General features: G+C 36.6%; 4 protein-coding genes across 5 annotated transcripts in view; 2 read left to right on the forward strand and 2 right to left on the reverse strand.

The window, feature by feature from the left end:
* galt (galactose-1-phosphate uridylyltransferase) overlaps positions 1 to 1,609 on the reverse strand; it is a 130,285-nt gene extending 128,676 nt beyond the window's left edge. Inside the window, exons 1-2 of the mRNA XM_016550736.1 lie at positions 1,419 to 1,609; positions 683 to 852 (exon numbers count right to left, since the gene is read on the reverse strand). Of these exons, the coding sequence (XP_016406222.1) occupies positions 683 to 852; positions 1,419 to 1,455 (207 nt within the window). The 5' untranslated portion in view covers positions 1,456 to 1,609. The remainder of the gene's footprint in view (positions 1 to 682; positions 853 to 1,418) is intronic.
* A 637-nt stretch (positions 1,610 to 2,246) lies between these two features.
* Positions 2,247 to 5,058, forward strand: sigmar1 (sigma non-opioid intracellular receptor 1). The gene is made up of 4 exons (XM_016550737.1): positions 2,247 to 2,474; positions 2,770 to 2,970; positions 4,227 to 4,319; positions 4,392 to 5,058. The coding sequence occupies exons 1-4, from the start codon at positions 2,330 to 2,332 to the stop codon at positions 4,619 to 4,621; spliced, it is 669 nt and encodes a 222-aa protein (XP_016406223.1). The 5' UTR covers positions 2,247 to 2,329; the 3' UTR covers positions 4,622 to 5,058.
* An 847-nt stretch (positions 5,059 to 5,905) lies between these two features.
* On the forward strand, positions 5,906 to 13,834 carry katnal2 (katanin p60 subunit A-like 2). 2 transcript variants are annotated; one of them, XM_016550725.1, is made up of 16 exons: positions 5,906 to 5,996; positions 6,802 to 6,872; positions 6,983 to 7,149; positions 7,394 to 7,430; positions 7,518 to 7,635; positions 7,728 to 7,826; positions 7,942 to 8,019; positions 8,125 to 8,202; positions 9,030 to 9,128; positions 11,924 to 11,987; positions 12,114 to 12,232; positions 12,349 to 12,440; positions 12,567 to 12,677; positions 12,758 to 12,920; positions 13,400 to 13,502; positions 13,612 to 13,834. In XM_016550725.1, the coding sequence occupies exons 1-16, from the start codon at positions 5,946 to 5,948 to the stop codon at positions 13,749 to 13,751; spliced, it is 1,590 nt and encodes a 529-aa protein (XP_016406211.1). In that variant the 5' UTR covers positions 5,906 to 5,945; the 3' UTR covers positions 13,752 to 13,834. The 2 variants fall into 2 exon arrangements, with proteins under 2 accessions (XP_016406211.1, XP_016406212.1); XM_016550726.1 differs by having other exon boundaries at positions 12,114 to 12,226.
* Positions 13,835 to 13,922: 88 nt separating this feature from the next.
* Positions 13,923 to 19,027, reverse strand: part of LOC107738843 (haloacid dehalogenase-like hydrolase domain-containing protein 2) — a 7,405-nt gene continuing 2,300 nt past the window's right edge. Inside the window, exons 2-7 of the mRNA XM_016550728.1 lie at positions 18,503 to 18,591; positions 17,347 to 17,569; positions 14,876 to 14,960; positions 14,546 to 14,762; positions 14,264 to 14,327; positions 13,923 to 14,169 (exon numbers count right to left, since the gene is read on the reverse strand). Of these exons, the coding sequence (XP_016406214.1) occupies positions 14,057 to 14,169; positions 14,264 to 14,327; positions 14,546 to 14,762; positions 14,876 to 14,960; positions 17,347 to 17,569; positions 18,503 to 18,591 (791 nt within the window). The 3' untranslated portion in view covers positions 13,923 to 14,056. The remainder of the gene's footprint in view (positions 14,170 to 14,263; positions 14,328 to 14,545; positions 14,763 to 14,875; positions 14,961 to 17,346; positions 17,570 to 18,502; positions 18,592 to 19,027) is intronic.

Genomic DNA, 19,027 nt, shown 5'->3' on the forward strand with positions numbered 1-19,027 from the left:
GATCTGTGCCTTTGTGCATACGGACATCTGACTGCTAAGAAGTGATTGTGTTTTTCAGCAATAGTGCTGTGCACCCTTCATTTACAGAGAAAAGAAGGTCAGGGAAAAATCTGTAGATGGAAAAATCTCAATAATTTTTTTGTGTATTTTTTTTTCTACTGGTTACTTTGCACTTTTTGTTAGAAAATGTTTATTTACTATTTATTCATGTTTTTTAAGGTATCTAATATTTTGATACTTAACTTCCATGATCTAAATATTCTTAAGAATTAAAAGTTTGTTGTCATTTGGAAGTGTGTAGGCCTTCTTGCATTATTATGCTGTTACATTATGATTATATATTCAGTGGCATAAAATGGTCTTTAAAATTATTTCTTTTTATTTCTGGGGTAATATATCGCACAACAAAAAGTTGTTATCGTGACAGGCCTAGTGAAAATACTAGTGTTCTAATAAGTTTGGCCACCACTGTATACAGATAAAGATATATCTCTAAACTGAGATGGCTTTATACCAAAGCAATAACATAGCATTACAATCAAATGATCTGTCTGTGAGTTAATGTTATAACATCAACTGAGCTAGCATAACTTTCAGAATTTTTTATTTTTTTTCAGTGTTGTGTCTCACTTCTTGTAATGACACCTCGGCAACTTTCAGTCGGAAAAGCTGTTTTGCTCACCTCTCCATGAGCTCTCACGCTGCCGGGACAGAGGGGGTTGTGTGGGTCATGTCGCGGGGTGTTGTCCTCTGGAGGTTTCTCCACCTGTCCTTTCCACGGACGCTTCATCCGATGAGCCGAGACCAGAACCCAGGAGTCCCGCAGGGGGTTGTACCTTAGATGCTGGTGCTCTGAAACAAATTCAAGAATAATATGAGATTTGATTTGAAAGGTAACAGGCAGAACTTTGCCACTCAGTATGTTAATTTCTGAGTCACTGAGTCACAAACGAATAATCTTTTGAACGAGTAGATTTCGCAAAGCGCTTGTAAATGAATGAATCTCACAGGACAATTTGACAGTTTAAACAAACATAACTATCATAAAATTCCAAGCAACCTATACTAATTTTAAAGCATTGTGATAAACAATAGCATGTATAAAAATGCATCTAAAATGTATTTTACTTAAAAACGACTCCTAAAATTCCGCGAAGTGTGATGCCTAACTACTAAAATAATGAATAAATAATAAAATATGAAATAATATATATATATATTGAATGTATGTATATATATGTACATGTATATGTACGTGACTCATCTATCAAGTATACTATTTTCAGTGGATTCAAACCACAGGAGCAATAACAGAAAGAGGTCATTACATGGCATCTAGATTTGTTCGTGAATCACGCACAGTTCAAAGCTTAGAACATAAATATGCACAAGTGTCAACATGTAAAAACATTCCTCACCTTTAGGATCAAACGTGGGTTTACTGATACTGTCCATCTTACTGCTTAATAAAATCCCCCGTGGTTACGAAATATATCCAATCACCTGTTTTTAACATGAATTCATTGATTGTTTCTTTCTAGAGTTTCAAGTTTTCATTTGATCTCCCTCCTAAGTATCCTCAAGCGAGCAGTGCTGCGCAAATAAAACGCAGTATTCTAAAGATGAATAAATCAGAATCAGAATGAGCTTTATTGCCAGGTATGTTTACACATACGAGGAATTTGTTTTCGTGACAGAAGCTTCCACAGTGCAACAGAATGACAGTGACAGAACAAAAAAACACAGATAATAAAAAAATAAATAAAATAAAAATAGAACAAGTAAAATAAGGAATAAAAAAATATACAAATCGACAATTGTATGTACAGGTATATAACAATAGACAGTTGTATGTACAGGTATATTATGTGCAAATTGAAATGTAGACTGAGTATGTGTGTTAGATAAATAAGTGTATGAGTGAATAAATAGTGTGTGTTCCACAGTTATTGTCAAGAACAGTGCTGGCACTGTTTACAGGCTCCCCGAGAACAAAAATAATACCACATACGTAAATACATTCATTTATTCGATATGTCTCACTGTACCAATAAAAGCCGCGTTGTGTATGTTGCGTATTTTGGAGGCTTATTGATGATAAAGATGCACCGCCGCGCCGCCTTCTTCCGTGTAGCGCCCTGAGCGATTTCATTGGACTAGAACTCGCCGTTTGTGGCAGCCGATTGGTTGCCACCGGTGTGACGTCACCGCGCGTCATCGCCCGTCACTTTTCATCTGTGCAATGCTGTGTTGTGTGTCTGAATGAAGTCTGTTTAATGTCTTTTGCAATCTACTTTACTTTTAAACAGTCGTGTGTGCCCGGATTACGATGTCTGTAATAAGAACTATTCTAAAAACGGCGCTGGTTCTCGGGTTTCTGGTGTTGACAGTTCAGTTTATAAGATATTGGATGGCAAATAAACAATATGTCTTTACAAAAGAAGATGTTGCCAAGTTAGCCAGACAGTATGCAGGTGAGTAAACACACACAACCTGTTTCTATTCAGAAGTCATATCTGTTGCAGTAATTGCTTTCTATATTCTTATTCTTAATATATATATTGCGAATATACACTTCCTAGCAACACAAAGCTGTATTCAGATGCTCATATTGTCTATCTAAAAGAGTTGTTTAAAGTATATTTTGAGCAAATACCACATCTAATAACATAACTGTCCAGTAATGACTCTTCCTAACTTGTCACTTGTCTGCTAGATGTCTAAACCAAATAAAACTAGATGTCTAAGCTGTGTGTGTGTGTGCCACAGGCCAGGACCACGAGCAAGCCTTCTCTAAGGTGGTGGTGGAGCTGAGGAAGAGGTATCCGGGTCACATCCTGCCCGATGAGGACCTGCAGTGGGTGTTTGTGAATGCGGGCGGCTGGATGGGCTCCATGTGTCTGCTGCACGCCTCTCTCACAGAGTATGTGCTGCTGTTCGGGACGGCCGTGGACACGGGCGGACATTCAGGTGGGTCAAGAACATCTCCAGGGCACGTGTGTCCTCAAAATTAAAAGAAAGAAAGAAAAAATCTGAAATAAAGACTACTATAGGATCATATGACTTTTTGCACTGCAACATTATTTTTTTAATTAAGCACTAAATTCTAATTAACTTGTTGCAGAATAATAATAAATGAAAACAATTGTGTATAGCAATATTATTTAGAATATAAATTTGTATATAATGTTTTAAAGGGGTCATATGACGTTGCTAAAAAGAACATTATTAATACCGTATTGATAATCTAATGGGAATCACTATTAGTAATAATGGGAGTTGCAAAAAAAAAAAAAACATCAATATGAATTACAAAAATAAGCATTTTGAGATAAAATAATGTCACAAAATCTTAATGGGCATAAAATATGGCAAATTTTCTGTATTCCCAATTTTTATTATTTTTTTGGGTGGTGGAGGTGGTGTTTTGCCTTGGCTTCTAACTTAAATAAAATAAGTTGAAGTTGAAATATTATTACTAAAATTACTAGGACTATAAAACTGTGTTTGTAATTCATTTTCTTTCTTTTTTTTATTTTAGTAATTTATTGGCCGGTTAAATTGTATGTGTTATTTGAAATCGATCTATAAAATATTAATATTAGATGAAAAACATATGCTTAAAAATGTAAACGAAAATTAAAAAATGTTGCCTGTGCTGCTGATTGAAAATAAGTATGCGTAACTTAAGTTTAAATAACTAAAAGTTCAACTGAAGTAAAATAAAGGTGCATAGAAATATTAAAATCCAAAAGCTAATTTAAAAAAAATTAAACGTGAACTAAAATTAAAGTGAAAACTAAAAATATATAAATGGCTTATATAAATAATGACTAAATGACTAAAATAATAAATAATGACTACAAATATAAATAAGGCTGTTTCAAAATCTTAACAAAAACTATAATGGTGTATAAATAATACTAAAATAATACTGTTCTAATTTTAATTGTTTGTGACCCTGGACCACAAAACCAGTCATAAGGGTCAGCTTTTTTTACATCAAGCTGAATAAATAAGCTTTCCATTGATGTATGGTTTGTTAATTTCAGATGTCAACACTGGCTACCAGAAATCACTTACCCCACCTTTAAAAAGTGAATAAATATATAAATAACACATACATACATACATTTTCCCCCACATCATATGTGTGCAGCAATGACACCAAATACGGCTGTTTTTCTTGTATTTTCACATTCCTTTCATATTTGCATCTCCTTCAGGTCGTTACTGGGCAGAAATATCAGACACCATCATTTCTGGAACGTTCAGGCAATGGAAAGAAGGAAGCACTAAAAGCGAGACTTACTATCCAGGTACAACCACCACACGTCTCCACCACACACTTGAGTCTAACAGTGGTGTGAAGCCTGTGTTTGTTGTGGCAGGAGACACTATCGTGCATGCGGTGGGAGAGGCCACGTCAGTGCAGTGGAGCGCCGGGACATGGATGGTGGAGTACGGCCGAGGATTCATTCCCTCCACGCTGGGCTTCTCTCTGGCCGACACCGTCTTCAGCACCCAGGACTTTCTAACACTGTTTTATACTGTACGTGTTTATGTGAAGAGTATGATCCTGGAGGCCAGCACTTTCCTCACTGACTCCGGCGTCCTCTGAAACACACACGTCCCTGTGTTATTCTGATAACTGCCCACAACATCAGCTGGTCGTTTGCTAATGGAGAACCGACGACTTGTTGAACTGGATGTATGGAAAGCACTTAATGTACTTACTTTTAGTTTTATTTTCCGTACTGTACAAAGAGTTGATCAAATGTCTTTTCTAAAGGTGAGACACATTTTTGGTCAACACACTGTTTGGGTTTGAACGTGGCAAGATGTTTTAGCAGCTCGATACTGTCCAGAAACGGTTATTACGAGGTATGGATAAAACAATCAAAAGGTAGCTTTCTGTATTTCCAGATCACACTCTTTGCACCTTTAATATACTGTGAATATTAATTGTTGCTTTATTTTTCATAAGATACATTGTTCAAAACTGATCTGTCTCCTGTTCAGCCTGCAGTCGCTCCAGAATAAACCTATTAATTAGTATTGTTGAATACGTCTTTTATTTAGAATCAAGTTATTTAGAAATTATTTTGTGTTTGTTTGATTTCTATTATGCATCTGTCAAATAAGGAATGTGACAAAAAAAAACGGAATTATTTTCCATAACGTACAAAGAGTTTATTTTTATTTATTTTTATTGACATTTACAAACAATTGACAGTTTTTGTTTGTTTGTTATTTTTATTATTATTATTTTTAATTTTTTTACATACTGAATTTGCTGCTCAATAAGCATTTTGTTATTATCATCCGTGTTAAAATGTTTTTGCTACTTAATATGTTTGTGGAAACAATACAATTCAAAAGTTTGGGGTGAGTAATGTAATGTTATATACCATGGTTTCCACAAAAATGTTATGTCAGTAGAGTTGCCTTTTGCTGCTGCTCACTGAAGGCTCTGACCAAGTGTTTTTTTTTTGTTTGTTTTTTTATTAGAATCATTATTAATAATTCAGCATCAATAATCATTCATAATAACTGAGTGCCAAATGATTTCTGAAGGATCATGTGACAGAAGACTGGAGCAATGATGCTGAAAATTCAGCTTTTATCACAGAAATAAATTACATTTTACAATATATTCAAATAGAAAACCGTTATTAAAAGTTGTAAAAAAATAATAATAATTAAATAAATAAAAATACAAATTGTACTGGATATTTTATTAAATATATGCAGCCTTGGTGAGCATTATTCCAAATGTTTTGACCGGTAGTGTATGTAATTTTGCATATTATAATCATATAATGCATATGTAGTTTTTCCTGCTGCTGATCAGCGGCAGTATCAACACACAGCGCTCGCGCTCATGGCTCATTCATTTCAGCTCGCTGCTCTGTGTTTGTGTTTGTGTGTGTGTTCATATTAGCATGGATCTCTCTTATCAAGCCATAAGGACTGCTAATCAGGCCAGAGAGGCGGTGAGTGCTGAAGTCAAGCTGTTGTTGTAGCTGTCGTGTTAAACTTTGTTCTCGATGATATCACGCGATAAACTGCAATGTGTTGGAGCAAATATTCGTGTAACTGCGTGTATAAAGGAAAGAGTGTATAAACATATATATAAATATTGTGAGATAAATGGAGTACGAATGAAGTCGAGTGCCTTTTTTATCGTTTTTAAATAGCCTTTCGGATATTTTTGTTATTATTATTATTTTTTTTTTGACAATTAGCAAGATGGCTAGTTAGTTACTAAATGCGCGTGTTTACAGTCATTGAGTGCTGTGTTGCCATAGCAACTATATGCATTTCCCTTAATGTAAGATTTGGCGCCATCTAACGGATAGTCAGTGGAGATTATTACAAATATTCATCAATTCTAATATCTGTTACAGCTCAAATGTATCAGTTTGAGTAACAATTAACATTCACACACATTCATTATTTTTTTTTTTTTGACAATTAGCAAGATGGCTAGTTAGTTACTAAATGCGCGTGTTTACAGTCATTAAGTGCTGTGTTGCCATAGCAACTATATGCATTTCCCTTAATGTAAGATTTGGCGCCATCTAACGGATAGTCAGTGGAGATTATTACAAATATTCATCAATTCTAATATCTGTTACAGCTCAAATGTATCAGTTTGAGTAACAATTAACATTCACACACATTCCCCGCAAAATAGGCTACTAGTACTACAGTTGCTGCAAGTAACCAAATTAAAGTCGCGACATTTAGTTTGTTGATGCAATTTCAAATAAACGTTTTATGAATTTCTTTTCGTAGGAGGAACTAAGAACAGAAACGCGCAGGAGAAATTTGCTGGTTTTGATTTATCATCATTTAATGGAAGAGGGGTGAGATCTTAAACACATTTCTTAAAATGGCATGAACATTAAATGGCTCTAAATTAAAGAAAAGACACAAGTGTAAATACATTCAAGTCATTTCTTTTTCGACTGCACAGGTATATGGATTCAGCTAAAGCCTTAGAGAAAGAAAGCAGTTTTGCTTTATGCCGTTTTGAGGTGTGTGATAATGTTGACTTGGAGACCGTTCTTATGGAATATGAGAGTTATTATTTAATAAAGTTTCAGAAATATCCCAAACTGACAAAGAAACTGACAGAACAAGGTGAGATTTTACTTCTAACTTCTGTGAAACTTCATAAATATTGTTGTATTGTCTTTTTTTATTTTATATATATATATATATATATATATATATATATATACTGTATATATATATAGTATGTTTTTTCATGTACATTAAAACATGAATTGTTAAGCAATATATAGTGTAATAATACTTGTTAAAACTGTTACTAAAGGTTATTATTTAGTCATATTTATTTTTATTTAGTCATTTTTCTTTATAGGAGAGAGTCGGCTTGTAAAGAGCTGTGGTAAAAGAAGGTATGTATAGTACTTTTACCACAAGAGCATTCAAAGACTCAGTATAATGTTGTTTTTATTCACCATGTGTGTATTCATTTGTGAAAGGACGTCATCATCCAGTCACACACTCCCAAAAATCAGCTCCATCCAGCGACCTCCATCCAGAAACACTGTTAAAAAGACTGAATCTAAACTAACAGGAAGAGACATCAGCAAATCCAGTGTAAGTCTACAAACCTCTTTTTTTTTTTTGGTTTGAACAAACTATTATAAACTCTGTACACAAGAAAGAGTCACTTTGCATGATCTGTCCAGGAAGGAGAGCAGCTGACGCCTGCGGATGCATCAGGGTTCGGTCTGAATGTGTCTCCTCTCATCAGGAATGGGGCAGAAGAGGGAACACACATGAGAAAGGTTTTTTAAGGATTGTTTATTTGCCTCAAAAAAAGAATATCTTGTCATCATGTACTGTACTCACCTTCATGCAGTTTAAAACCCATATGACTTTCTTTCTTTCTTTCTTCATCAGGTTGATTACAGGAGTCTGATTCCTGATGCAGTTAAAGGTGCCGCTAACGACTCAGTCCTGCCCTGCACAGATTTCTCAGTAGGTCAACTGTGTTTCATTCAGGTTCAAAGCAACTGAAGCTCTGTTGGAAGCAGCTGTGATAGAAAATAATTCTGAAACATCCCTCATGCTTGTGTCTGACAGGAGCGTTTGCTGAAACCCGTGAGTGCCTTCATTGGGATGAACAGTGACATGAGGGAACTTGCAGCGGTTATTAGCAGAGTAAGTCAATGTTTATGAAATTACTTCCCTTGTGTGGCAGTTTGGTGCTATATTAGGGAAATATTATGAAGTCTGTCATTTTACCATTCAAGTAATATTAAAAAACACAAGCCAATGAAGCTTTTTCAGGACTACTATGATTTTTTTTTGTTTTTTTAAATGTGATATTAAAAACAGTTAAGCACATTCCCCCACAATCCTCACAACCATGAAGCTTTTTGTTTGTTTGTTTGTTTTGATCATTTTCATTTTTCTCAATGATGATTCTTATTAGTTTAATTACAGTAATACAAAATCAATCTGTATTGACAAAATCATGTTTTAAAATTACTGTGTACATTGAAATTACTGTCCACACACTGAATAAAGATTCACTACTAAAATTTTATTAGAAAATAGATCTATCTATCTATAATATAAATAAACAAAATAATTATATATTTAATAATATATATTGTATTGACAAAATCATATTTTAAAATTACTGTATGAATCAGTAATCAAAATCAAAATAATAATAATATATAAAATAAATATAAATAAAATAATTATATATATATTATAATATATATATATGTGTGTGTAAATGACAATTAGATACATTTCTGATAATAAAAAATACTGTGCCATTCCAACACTGATTCAACACTAGAGAGCAGCATACAGTCTGTTTTATAATATAGTGTTACACAACCCAATATCACTCTGTGTGTGTGTGTGTGTGTGTGTGCGTGCGTGCGTGTGCGTGTGTGCAGATACATACACAAGCTGTAACATGTATTATTGAAGCACTCCATTTCATCTTTCTCTCCTGTCTCTTCATAAAGGATATCTATTTACACAACCCCAACGTGCGCTGGGACGACATTATAGGCCTGGAGGCTGCCAAGCGATTAGTCAAAGAAGCTGTCGTCTACCCTATTAAGGTGCTTGGCCGCTAAACACTTTGGTATTTCTCAAGCTGCCGCCTGCCTTCGATTCTGAATACATCTCCACTAACGGCTAGAGGAAAGCTGGGCTCAGGGTTATTTCTTAAGATGACATGAAATCTATACCGCAGCTTATTTTTGCTTGTAGCACATGAAGTAAAAATTGAATGAAGAATATGATTACTTCACATTATGCTGAAGGACATTTTGAGGCTCGGTTTTGTCAATACTTGGACCTTATCATGTATTAGATAAAGATAAAGATAAAGTGGTGTCTGCAGTTAATTGGTCGATGAAAATATTAGTTTTTGTTATTCACCTTAGCGTGAAGTCAACAAACAATATTGATTATTCGTGAAATTTCTTTAGCAACCACTTATAACACCTCAGTAGCCAAATAACAGCCATTCAGAGCACCACAGCAACCACCCAAAACACCTTATCAGTGCCTTAAACATTAGAGCACAGCAGCAACAGCCTAGCAACACTCTTACAGGCACTCAGAAAACCTTAGCAGCCACCTAGCAATTAGTTTTTGTTATTCACCTTAGCGTGAAGTCAACAAACAATATTGATTATTCGTGAAATTTCTCTAGCAACCACTTTATAACACCTCAGTAGCCAAATAACATCCATTCAGAGCACCACAGCAACCACCCAAAACACCTTATCAGTGCCTTAAATATTAGAGCACAGCAGCAACAGCCTAGCAACACTCTTACAGGCACTCAGAAAACCTTAGCAGCCACCTAGCAACACCCTAGTAACCAGCCAGAACATTGTAGAAACTAACTAGCAGCTATCCAGAACACCCTATCAATGCTCTAACAACCACTCAGATTACGACATCCTTAGAAACTTCCTTGTAATGTCGCAGTAACCATCCAGAACAGCCTAGCACATGTTTAGCAACCACCTAGCAATGGACTAACAGGCATGCACAACTCCACTGCAACCAGGAAGAAACCTCCCAGAACACCATAGGAGCTTACTAGCAACCACATAGAGCACCACAGCAACAGCCAGCCTAGCAACGGACTTACAGCAACTTAGAAATTATTAAACCACCTAGCAATGACGTAGTAACTACCCAGCAACATGCCTAACAACCTAACAATCCTAGCAACCATGACAAAGCCCCATAGCAACATGCCTAACGACCTAACAATCCTAGCAACCATGACAAAGCCCCATAGCAACTTGCCTAACAATCTAACAATCCTAGAAACCGTGACAAAGCCCATAGCAACATGCCTAACAACCCTAGCAACCGTCACAAAGCCCCACAGCAACATGCCTAACAACCTAACAATCCTAGCAACAATGACAAAGCCCTATAGCAACTTGCCTAACAACCTAACAATCCTAGCAACAATGACAAATCCCTATAGCAACATGCCTAACAACCTATCAATCCTAGTAACCATGACAAAGCCCTATAGCAACATGCCTAACCTAAAAATCCTAGCAACCGTGACAAAGCCCCACAGCAAGAAGCCTAACAACCTAACAATCCTAGCAACCACAACAAAGCCCCACAGCATCATTCCTTACAACCTAACAACCACCTAGGAAAAAAACAGCAACTTGGAGCATCTTAAAATCACCTAGCAATGCCTTAGTAACCACCCAGAACACCCTAGTAACTGCTACGTAGAACACAATATGTCTAACAACACCAGCCACTCAGAAAACTGTAGCAACACTCTAGTAACCACCCATAACATTATAGCAACCAACCAGCAACTATCCAGAGCAGCATTTAAATGCTAACAACTACCTAGATTACAACATCCTTAGAAACTTCTACTAGTATATGCTTAGCAACCACCTAGAAACCCCTAGCAACTGCCTAGCAGCCATATAGCAATGCACAAACAGCCGCCCAGAACTCCACTGCAACCAGCTGGAAACAACCCAGAACACCCTATAAATGCTGCAACAACCACCCACAACACCACTGTAGCTCTCTAGCGACCACAAAGAGCACCATGGCAACAGCCAGCCTAGCAACACACCTAGAAAACATATTAGAAAACACCTAGCACCTAGCAACTGCTTACCAAATACCAAGAACACTTTAGTAATATGCCAAACAACAACAACCTAGTAACCATGGCAAAGCACCATAGCAACCACTCAAAAGACCCAAGTGACCACCCATAACACACTAGTAATCAATGAATAACCACTCAAAACAATGCTGTAACAACCAGAGCACCACAGCAACAACCTAGCAACACACTGATAGCCATCCAAAACACCCTAGCACATGCCTAGCAACCACCTAGCAATGCACCCAGAATTCAATATCAGCTTTCTAAAAAACACATAGAGAACATAGAGCAACAACCTAGCAGCACACTTGCAGCCATTTAAAACACCTTAGAAACTGCCTACTAATGCCCTAGAACCCATTCAGAACACCCAAGCAACACACATCCTAGTAACTGTGACAAAGCACCATAGCAACCACCTAGATGTGTACGGCCACTTAGAAAACTGTAGCAGCTGCTTAGCAACACCCTAGTGGCCACCACCAAAAACATTATAGCAACCAACTGTCAATTGGTTGCCAGAACACCCAATCAAGTATCTATCAGCCACCTAAAAGTGTCTTAGCAACCACCACAAAAAAAATAAAATAAATAAAATTAAAAAAAAACCTAACAACATACTTACGATCACATTAAGGACATTTTAGAAATGACAAATAGTAATCACCCAGAACAACTGTCTAGTTCTGGAACCATCTACTTCTAACCACTATCCACCTACCCTCTTTTTTTCAGTATCCGCAGCTGTTCACTGGAATCCTGTCACCATGGAAGGGTTTACTCCTATATGGACCACCAGGTCTGACCTTTCTGTTTTCTGTTTGTGTAAATCCATTTGTGAAAATATGAATATTCAATCCCTGAATATATAACTAATTTTACGTGTAATATGATCTTAATGTGACGACTGCCTCTCAAAAATCAGGCACAGGAAAGACGATGCTGGCCAAAGCTGTAGCCACGGAGTGCAACACAACATTCTTCAACATCTCTGCATCCAGTATTGTCAGCAAATGGAGGGGAGACTCTGAGAAGCTGGTTCGGGTCCGAAGAGACATTATTTTCTCAGATTTGTGTTATTTTATTGTTTTATGAGATGTTTGGGGGAAAGGTTGTGCTCAGCGAAACACTGATTTTCCTCATGTTATGATCCTCTGCAGGTTTTGTTTGAGCTGGCAAGATATCACGCTCCATCCACCATTTTCTTGGATGAGCTGGAATCAGTGATGAGCCAGCGAGGTGTTGGTCAAGGGTGAGCATGAGCCAGTAACTTTCACTGACAGTAAGATTACAAAACAACCTAAAATCTCACTCCTAGTACACAATCCATAACTAGTAACTTACACAATTTCTGTTTTGCTCTTTACATCTCTTTAAGAGGTGATCACGAGGGCAGTAGAAGGATGAAGACGGAGTTACTAGTTCAGATGGATGGACTGGCACGATCAAACGATCTTGTGTTTGTGCTTGCTGCCTCAAACTTACCTTGGTGAGGAGTGATTGTGAGGAAACAATATAATTTTTTCTTTTGTTATGGTTTTCTTTATAATCTTTCTAATCTGTCTTCAGGGAGTTGGACCATGCCATGCTGAGAAGACTGGAGAAGCGGATACTGGTGGGTCTCCCATCTGCCCCTGCCAGACAAGCCATGATCAGTCATTGGCTGCCTCCGGTTAGTAACACAGGTGGGGTGGAGCTGCGGACAGAGCTGGACTATGACTCACTGGCACAGGTGAGAGAAACCATGTGTGTAGATAGATAGATGGATGGATGGATAGATGTATGGATGGATGGATGGACGGACGGACGCATGGACGGACAGACGAACGGATGGATGGATGGATGGATGGATGGATAGATAGATAGATAGAGACAGGCAGACAGATAGATAGATAGATAGATAGATAGATATAGACAGGCAGGCAGAAAGATATAAAGATAGATAGACAGACAGACAGATAGATAGATAGATAGATAGATAGGCAGAAAGACACACAGACAGACAGACAGACAGACAGATAGATAGATAGATAGATAGATAGATAGATAGATAGATAGGCAGGCAGAAAGACAGACAGACAGATAGATTGACAGACAGATAGATAGATAGATAGGCAGGCAGAAAGACAGACAGACAGATAGATAGATAGATAAGATAGATAGATACTATTGAGACAATTGTTCTGATATGTTCACGTCCTGATATTTCAGAAGACAGGAGGTTACTCTGGGTCAGATATCAGGTTAGTGTGTAAGGAGGCCGCTATGAGACCTGTGCGAAAAATCTTTGATGCCCTTGAAAATCACATTGAAGGTAAGAAATATGCCACGTCCCGCTCTGAACGACATTAAACTGCTGTTTCATCACGAAATCCTGTTTTGCCCACAATTCACAGTCTCCATTACACCATGCATCTTCACAGGTCAGTCCAACATGCCGGTTATTGAACTAGAAACTGTGACCACAGCAGATTTCCTGGAGGTGATTGCTCACACCAAACCGTCAGCCAGATGTCTGATGGATAGATACTCGGCCTGGGAGAAAGAGTATGAGTCTGTCTGACACATGATCTCAGCATAATACATGGACTGTTGTTACAGCAACCAACAAATGTTTTTACTGCACTACTACCTACACTTTTTATAACGACATGCTGTGTTTCTCACTAGAAAAAACATTTTAAAGGAAATATTAAAAACAATTTTAAACTACAGTTTGTTTTCACAGTTCATGTTTTGATTTTGTTTTATTTATTTTAAGTACATCAGAATAAATGCATAGGAAGTGCAGCGTCGTTATAAGGGACAGTTAAACAATTATCAAACTACACAGTACCAATATTACTTTTTTTTTTGTCAGTTTTCCAGTCATTTAGATCCTAAGAGATTTTCAAGTATATGATTGACAGCCTCTGGAAAGCTGTCACACGTCAGGTGAGGTGGCGGGTTAATTTTACCCTCATCACCAGGTCTGTATTTACCTGCAAAAAATTAAAAGAAGATTACTATTATGCAAAAAAAAAAAAAAAAAACTATATTATGAAAACACAATTGCATATTAAGAATGAGGCCTACCAGTTTTCACTAAAATTCCCAGCATTCCTGCATTCTGTGCCCCACCAACATCATCTCTGGCATCCTGTGCAACAACAGTTTGGTTGGTGACAGATTAAATTGTAAGGCAAACTAATTCAGCCATACATTCCATCTTGAATTTCATTAAGGAATTACCTTTTTGTATTCAATATTTCAACAAATATATATATATTTTTAATAGTGCAATATAGTTTTAAAGTATAATCTATCTATCTGACAGACTCACCCAAATATTACAGTCCTATGCATATTCATACTCACGTCTCCTATCATCACAACCTCCTCCGGTGAGCAGTTCAGGTCTCGTAAGGCCTCCAGGAAGAAGGCTTTCTCTGGTTTACCCACCACTGTGGCCTGGGTGTCAGTCGCGTACTCGAGACCCGTCACAAACGGACCCGGTCCCAAAGCCAACCCGTCCTTCCTTTTATAGTATCGTGCTTTATGGATGGCAATGAGGGGGGCACCATCTAAAATGAGTCTGATTAAATGAGTCTGATAATATTAGAAGCAATATTTCAACCACTCAGTGGGAGAATTCAAATATTTAGATGTTGTTTTGATGGTCTATAAATATCTTCCAATATTGTTTACCGGAAGGCTTTATTGAGTGTCTGGTAGTTGAAGTGGTCAGGTGCTAATCCAATCACAACAGCATTAGGATCTGAAGTTTCCAAACCTGCAGCATAGGAAAGTATGAGATCAACACAAACCATTATATGACAAACATGGAAACTTTTTTTTTTAACCCCAAGATCTTCATTTTTTTTCTAAATGAAAAACATGGAAATCAAAGTTGTTGTTGTTGTTTTTTAATTTTCTAAAACAGATTTTTGCCTGTTTTATTTTTTTATTTTTATTTATTTATTTATTTTAATGTCAGTGCTTTACTCATTACTTTGATGCTAGGGTGTATCATGGCTGCTCAAGTGTTGTTAACTGGCAGTGTTGGGAAGGTTACTTTGAAAATGTAATAGGTTACAGATTGCAAGTTACTCTATTTAAAATGTAATAAGTAGTGTAACTTTTCAATTACTTTAATAAAGTAATGTAACTACATAGGAAAGTATGAGATCAACACAAACCATTATATGACAAACATGGAAACATTTTTTTTTAACCCCAAGATCTTCATTTTTTTTCTAAATGAAAAACATGGAAATCAAAGTTGTTGTTGTTGTTGTTTTTTAATTTTCTAAAACAGATTTTTGCCTGTTTTATTTTTTTATTTTTATTTATTTATTTATTTTAATGTCAGTGCTTTACTCATTACTTTGATGCTAGGGTGTATCATGGCTGCTCAAGTGTTGTTAACTGGCAGTGTTGGGAAGGTTACTTTGGAAATGTAATAGGTTACAGATTGCAAGTTACTCTATTTAAAACGTAATAAGTAGTGTAACTTTTCAACTACTTTAATAAAGTAATGTAACTGATTACATTTGATTAGTTTTTGATTACTTTTCTTAATTTCTAATGTTTTCAACTGTTAATCAAACATGTAAACCAGGCAGTGTTAACCTTACAGTAGTACTCAACACTGATTACTGTCAGACTTTCAAAATCAATTAAGTGATAATATTTTTAATTTTAAAGGGGACGTCGGGTGCAAAATTCACTTTTACATGGTGTTAGCATATGAATGTCTTAGCAGTGTGTGAACATAACCACCCTACAATGATAAAAATCCATTCACTTCTTTTTTTAAACCCGAAAAACCTAAACAGTCTCAGTTATCAAGCTGTTTTGATTTTCAGAGCAGTATGACGTCATACCGCTCAGGCCCCACCCACGACCACTGACGAACTGTCCCATATTTGCAGCCCTCAGCCAGTTATACGCTGTCATTTTCTCCGCGCTCGAGCAGCTGTAGCCACAACAATGTCTCGTAAGCAATGCATGTGTTTTGCGCCACCGAATACACCTAAATTCGTTTGTCTGCGCAAATCATTTTACTCCAGACTGCTTTCTGAACGAGGGACAGGTTTTGCTAAAAAGTTAAAACTCAAGGATGGATCAGTACCCACTGTTCGTGATCCAGCTGCACCTCCAGAAGAATTAAATCTCACACTTTATGTCTTTTATGATTACTTGCAAATCGCCTTTGCTCTTCACGGAAGCGAGGGGCGGGGTGAGCAGCAGCTCATTATCATTTAAAGAGACAAGCACCGAAACGGGTCGCTGTGGACAGAGCTGTTTTTGACAAGGTAAAAAGGGTGTTGTTTTTACGACCACTGAGGAATTTTAACCAAAGTATGTTACAGACATTTCATGAAGATCCTAAAGAATCAAACCAACTTGTGGAAAATGGGTGTCCAATGTCCCCCACAGCCTCCACAAAATCCGACTTACTTTGAGATCAGTCTGAGGTTAATTACAGATTTAAAATCATAACAAGTAGTTTAATAGCTATGATGCTGTTTTTGAAATTAAATCTTTGCATAGCTATGACAGGAAACACTGGCATCTACTAATGCTTTGGAAAAGAACAGTTAATCTTAAAAAATACAAAAAAAGTCTATGCATAAACCCAAAAAGGAAATAAAAGATTTATCGAAAAAGCATGTGCCTTATTCTGTGTCCTAAACTCCTGAAACATTTGTCCCTCATATTTTAGAGCAGTCAGTGCATTTTGGGAAAGAAATCAATTAAATCTCTGTGTGTGTGTGTGTATAATGACAAGGGTATGACATAGGTATTACAAGGAGAAGGTGACTTTTCAGGACATTACCCCATGTCCCCACTTTTCAAAACGCATATAACTCACACAGAATGGAGTGTATTGAAAATCTGAAATAGCACAAAGTTTCCTGTAAGGGGTAGGTTTAGGGGTAGGGTTGGTGTAGGGCAATAGAATATACGGTCTGTACAGTAGAAAAACCATTACGCCTATGGGATGTCCCCACTTTTCACAAAAACAAACCTGTGTGTGTGTGTGTGTGTGTGTGTGAAAAAAATTCAGATGTAACCCCTTTGTAATTGTTAACATTTTTATAAGTAGCTGTAATTTAAGTACACATTTGTTCTCAGTAACTGTAACTGATTACATAAATGAACAAGACGCTGACCTGTGAAGTCCTCTAGAGCGCTATCCTCCACCAGCAGTAGGGGGCGCACTGCTCTCTGCTCCAGTAGATTACGGGCCGCTGTGAGCGATGTGAAGATCTCCTGCTCCTGGAGGTCAAAGTTTAACCGATGCAGTCGCTCAAACAGGGTCCTCTTACATTCCTTCGTGGTGTTGGTCACAAATTTTACAGTGACTGGAGCCTGTCTTAATCTGGACAAGTACACGTCTAATTAGTTTCTATGCAATACCAAACATGAAATATCTCAACTACATTACAAATGGCACTGAAATAGTTATAATAAAATGAAATAGTCATTTGCATATTTGGTATGCTGATTTCAGGTTGGCAGACATGTATTTAAGCAGTGTGTTTGAAATAATACCCATTTGTTGATACAGCATACTGTCGATTACTTGATTTTAATTGATTTATTTGTTTTTAATCCATTTTCATGTTGATGATCTGATAGCGATTTATATAAGCCTATAACTTAAATTCAAAAATCAATCTTTTAGTCTATGCTGTTTATTAGTTGATACATGAGCAAAACTTCAAGAAACATTTGAAGTTGGCTTCCCATCCGTTAATCGCAATAAACGTTGTGCTCTGTTTATTTTGATATGAATCTATCAATTTGATATGAAAAATATCAATTTTGTAAAGAAATTCAAACAATACAGATCGCTGTAAAGGTGCCAGTCTAAACGGCAGCGCGGACCGCGGTGAACCGATCATCTCTCCCTCTTTACTACTAGTTACAGCACGAAATAAACATGAATGAACATCAGAAGGTGTTAAAAGAAACCGTACAACTTGATGAATTGAATCATGTCCCATGTAATCGCTCAGTCAGTGTTTCAACAATGGAAAACATTAAAAAGCTTGTAAACAATGTTACGTAACGTAACATTTTCCTCAGTAGATCGTTAGTTGGCTAGAAAATAATAAATATAGAAAGAAGCACTAAATATAGTATGCACTAATTTTAAACTATTCTAGCAACTGACTAGGGTTCCATGTACAATTTGCAGCATTGTGACATGAGTTGAGTTCGAATCGAGAATCTGTGAAATCTGTCCTATTTTTACCTCTAAAATATTTAATCAGACAGAAATTTCTCAGAAATTTCTCTTTGTGAACGCATCTATTAATATATCTGCGCCCCAGGAACTGCAGCATCCTCGATATGAAGAGTCCCACTCAGATCAATGAGAACCGCTTTCAGAGCGCGACGAGACACCATCACTGAAACTCACACACATACAGAATAATATGAAATACACTTCACTCAGCTTTCTTATTATTTATTAATTAGGCTAGTTCATTAGATAGATAGATAGATAGATGATAAAATAGAAAATTAATATTAATATTTGGCTTTGCCTGGGCTGAATGGCAAAAAAAGAGCAGATAAACATGACTGACGATTTAGGACTTTGGGGATCATATTGTCAGTTCCGAGTGTGCAATTAATGCTCTTATTCACATGAACTTTGGATTAAACACAATGAATGTCTTCCAAAACAACATTTCATCTCATCATCTGTGTTTGACATCATTTTAAGGATTTGGAAACCCTACATTTATTTAAAACGAGCTGCCAAACAACAAGAGCTTTAGAAAAGGTAAAGCAGATTGCTTTAAATCATTCAATAATACAACGAACTAAAAGATCGTGTAA

Source organism: Sinocyclocheilus rhinocerous, unplaced genomic scaffold (assembly GCF_001515625.1).
Source record: "Sinocyclocheilus rhinocerous isolate Xijiao unplaced genomic scaffold, SAMN03320098_v1.1 scaffold103, whole genome shotgun sequence".
Classification (NCBI taxonomy): Eukaryota; Metazoa; Chordata; class Actinopteri; order Cypriniformes; family Cyprinidae; genus Sinocyclocheilus; species Sinocyclocheilus rhinocerous.